The sequence below is a fragment of the Aythya ferina genome (genome assembly GCF_964211825.1).
Source record: "Aythya ferina genome assembly, chromosome: 22".
Classification (NCBI taxonomy): Eukaryota; Metazoa; Chordata; class Aves; order Anseriformes; family Anatidae; genus Aythya; species Aythya ferina.
This window is the reverse complement of record NC_140320.1, coordinates 2,188,376-2,192,573: the sequence shown is the minus strand read 5'-3', so window position 1 is coordinate 2,192,573 and position 4,198 is coordinate 2,188,376. Positions and strand designations below refer to the sequence as shown.

General features: G+C 40.4%; 1 protein-coding gene across 7 annotated transcripts in view; it reads right to left on the bottom strand.

Annotated features, from left to right (window-relative positions):
- Positions 1–427: 427 nt before the first annotated feature.
- PRDM10 (PR/SET domain 10) overlaps positions 428–4,198 on the bottom strand; it is a 44,565-nt gene continuing 40,794 nt past the window's right edge. For all 7 annotated transcript variants that reach the window (XM_084495895.1, XM_084495896.1, XM_084495893.1 and 4 more), the window contains one exon: positions 428–3,800. In XM_084495895.1, the coding sequence (XP_084352021.1) occupies positions 3,564–3,800 (237 nt within the window). In that variant the 3' untranslated portion in view covers positions 428–3,563. The remainder of the gene's footprint in view (positions 3,801–4,198) is intronic.

The window sequence follows — 4,198 nt, the reverse complement described above, 5'->3', positions numbered from 1 at the left end:
GCTCCAGGCCCCGCGCACGCGCCCCATGGCCCCCGCCGCGCCTGCGCAGAGCCGCGGGGAGGAGGGGGGGGAAGGCGGGCGGGAAGCCGCGTCGCTGCCCCGGCGCCATGTTGGGGCCCGGAAAGGGCAGGGCTCGGGGTGGCAAAAGGCGGTTGAAACCGGAACTGATAAATAAATACATAAATACATGCATAAATAAATAAAGCCCGGTTTTGGATCAATCAATAATAAAGTCCCTTTTTTCACCCAGGGGAGGCTCGCACAGATCACACTGCTCAGTATTTAGAAAAAAAAAAAAAAGGAATTTATTAATTTCGTTTTTACACCTGCCAGGTAGCACAAGACTATTAACACTAGAACAGTCACTGAATGTACAATAAACATACACATTTAAATAACAGCGGGCAGAGCGATGTGGGACAGCCACTGCAGCATCCCATGGAAACAACCATGTTTCGTCCCAAGTGTCCCAGCAGTCTGAGAGGTGTATTTTTTTTTTTTTTTAATTTTAATTTTTAATGGGGTGAGGGTTGAGAAACTGACCCAAAACACCTACACAGAAAAGCCTGAGGCCCCAGAAGGCCCCATAGCAATTCCCATCTTTGAGCAAAACATGCTCTGTGCAGGTAGCAGAGTACTGCAGCATTAAGCTCCAGCGGGACATCATTTTAAGAGACAAATGTTTGGGGTGGCTCTGGTTAAAAAATAATAATACAATATAGTAAATCCTATGTCTTCTGCACTGCAGAAACTGGAAAAAAAAAATCTTGGCTATTTTTGTTGTGTTTTGTTTTTGTCTTCTTTTTAAAAGCAGTCCCTGTAACACAGCTGTGCTGTGGGGCTGTTCTGCTCTCTCCCCCAGTCTGGGTAATCACTATATTTTATTACTTTGGAATGAAAATTCACAATGCTTGATTTCCAGGGACGCTTCTCCCCCAATGAGGCATCAGTTTGACTTAAGACACAGTGAATCACTTAATGCTGGTGTCAAGCTGATGGATAAGTATACTACTATTACTGTGGGACAGAGCAGAAACTTTGATAAGGAACATGTGAGTTCAAAGATGCTGTTTTACAATTGTTTTCTGGAATACCCTGTAGTTTTCAGCTTTAAATAACTGGTACAAGAACAAGCAACCTCATTCTGTGATCCTTTCTAACAAAGTTGTATGTAACAAAATTTTGTTGTTTGTTTGTTTAATCCCACATTTGCAATATTGTTAAAGACAAAGTTTGATCATCTCTAAAGACTATAGAGCTTTTAAGACTTAAAAAATGCTCCTGTAGAACAGTGCATTTGCAATATCCCGTTTCCAAGTTTCCTATTTTCCTATTACTCGTACCACATTTGATTCGTGTTATTAATCTAGCAGTCTGAAAACAGACCCTTTTCTTGAAAAAGATGCCACAAGGCAAAGCCCAAACCAAGAGCTCCTTTCTGCTCACCCAGATGAACATCGTAATGGCCTGTTACTCAAAAGTGCTCAGCAACATGACTTCAGATGAAGCAAGGACAACTGCAGTTGCTTGGCTGCATTGCTAAAGTAGATGACCTCCCAAATCCATTGAACTGAAGGACTCATCGCTGCACTACACTAAATGGGAGCTCAGGTCTTCATTAAATTTTACCAATCATGTTAATGCCCCAATTATTAATGCCCCAGTACAGTGGTTGCAGAAAGAGAAGCAAAATATCAGGCACAAATTAATCTATGTTTTGGCAACTCACTTCAAGCTACCTCAAAACAGTTCTGAGCTGTCCAATATTTTAAACAGGACTTATCTCATCATGCACAGTCACTATTTCCATACCATATTTAAAATGTTATTTACTGAAGCAATACATGCTACAAGGCTTTGCCAGCAAGTAACAAGACATCCACTTTTTCAGTCTGAGTGTTAAGTTCTCTCATGTCTAAGAGCTTTAACTCCATAAGGCCTGACACCACAACCTGTAAACATGTGTAACACCTACTCACATCGTTAATCCTCATCTCATTCTGTGGGAGTACAAACACAAAAGTTCCAGATTCGTGCTCAATGCAATGTAAGAAGAAATTAGAAAAAAAAAAAAATCCTCTCTTAGTTCTTCTGTCCTTTCTCAAGGGCCATTAAGACAAAACTTCTTTGCTTTTGTTTTATAAATAAATGTATCCTATGGTACACTGACATTCTGGGATGAGGCTTCAAGCAGAGTGAATGGAGGTTTAGACACAAACAGTATATCCCATCAACAGTAAATGGAGATGTAGTCATATTCTTGCAAATACCAGAATGCATTAAATAACCAACCAACAAGACCCGTGAAGGGGAATTATGTAAGAAAAAAATACACTGCCTTAAAAGATAAAACTTTTTCTTTCTCCTGGTCCCTAAGAATAACGTGAGTTCTGTACGTAGACCAGGTCTACCAAAGCAGGCAACTCGCAGATGGCTTTCTGTGTCCCATAAATAGTGGTCCATTGGTGTTTTTCTTGTACGTGTTTCCTGAGTCCAAGGCTGGTCATTTTATGAAACTGTCCAAAGGAATTACAGTGCATTGTTAACAAGGTGTTTGGAAAATCAGCATAACCAACTCTCCATTCAGTCTTCAAGAGAAAAATACATCCACTTTGAGATGGCAACAGAGATAACTACCCTGCATCTTCAGAGGTGTACTCCTGTACCTGCTTCTCCTGGCACAACTGTTGCTAGAGGTCACAGCAGAAGCTGCAATGCAGGCTAAGGTGAAACTTTTTTGTTTACAGGCAAAAAGGCAATTTTCCCTGCAAACTCTGGAGGGGAAAAGAGATTACAGTGGCTCTATATTACCATTATGTGCTACTAGGGTTTTGATCAGTTTGTTCCAAACATGGGGTTAAGACTGCACTTTTCCTTCTTCTGGAACTGCTTGGTAAAGTAGGGCAGGGGAGACAGCATGTAAACAGTTTGAGGGGTTGGAAAAATAATAATTTAATGGACTGCTTCTGCACGTCTTCACAGCTTCATTGCTATATCCATCCCCACACACATACACAGTCACTGCTTTGCTGCTGCCCTTTTTCTTCAGGCAGTCTGCTCTCAAGCATATATTCCCTTTCAACTTGGCTGTTGAAACAAAGACAGAAGAAGCGGTTCTGCCATACTCTGGCAATTTACATGATGTCCTCCTGTTTAACGGCTCCTATTAAAAATATACATACATCATAATCTGCCAATTAGCCTTCACTTGGGCAAGCTTTTCCCTTCCAATTGAAATAAGAGTTGTTTACCAGAGACACTTCCATGAATGAAGAAACAAGGGTCAGCAGACATGCCAAAAAAGTCCAGGGCAAGCAGGTTTCATTTCTCCTTTTGTCCTTTTTGTTAAAAGCTGCATAAAATATTATCCCAGAAGGATTTTGAGGGTACTTCTTCATGGTCACTGAGGACTTCAACCCTCTTAAAGCATTAAGAAGAGCTCCAATATTTTAGTTGAAGTTAAGTGAGCATATACTTTAAAACGTATTGAGCTCCAGGACACCCATACATTTGGGCTTCTGGGAGAGGTGAAAAGTACAAGCAAATGACACTGCAAGGCTTCTTCATTCATGTTCTGCTGAGAAAGTTCTTGGTTTAGTGATGTGCACTTCACTGCCCCCATTCCCATTGGTGGTTGTAGTGATTATGTACTGGGTTGTTTGCTGCTGATTACTCGTTTGAGATTCCAACGTATCAGCATGAGCTGGCGGCTGGGAAACACCAACCTGTACCTCACTGGAGAGCGAAGAGTTTTGTTTGACATCCAAATCAGGTTGACCTTCAGATATCACATAGTGAGTCTGCATGAAGAATATAAAAAATAAGTAATTGTTTCATCTTCTGTATCTTTTCTGTTGTAATTATCTTCTACTTTCCTGCTGCTGTGCTGAAAGACATTTTGGTATGAACAAGGAATTTTGAAGTTGAGAATGTAATGCTTTTAAGTGTTATTTCTGAGACCAAGGTAACACAAATTAGACCCCTGCTTTAAAGTACATTGGACTACTTTGAAATTTGGGTTAGTTATGAACACTTAAACTATTTATACAGTTAATCCACCATTAGAAATTAAAATAGCAATTTACAATACAACTATTCTGAAAGTTTCTTCTATTTTCCATATGTTCTAGCAGAAGTTTCATTTCCAGTGTCCAATATCAGTGTAGTAAAACTACCACACTTCCTTATGCTGGATTGC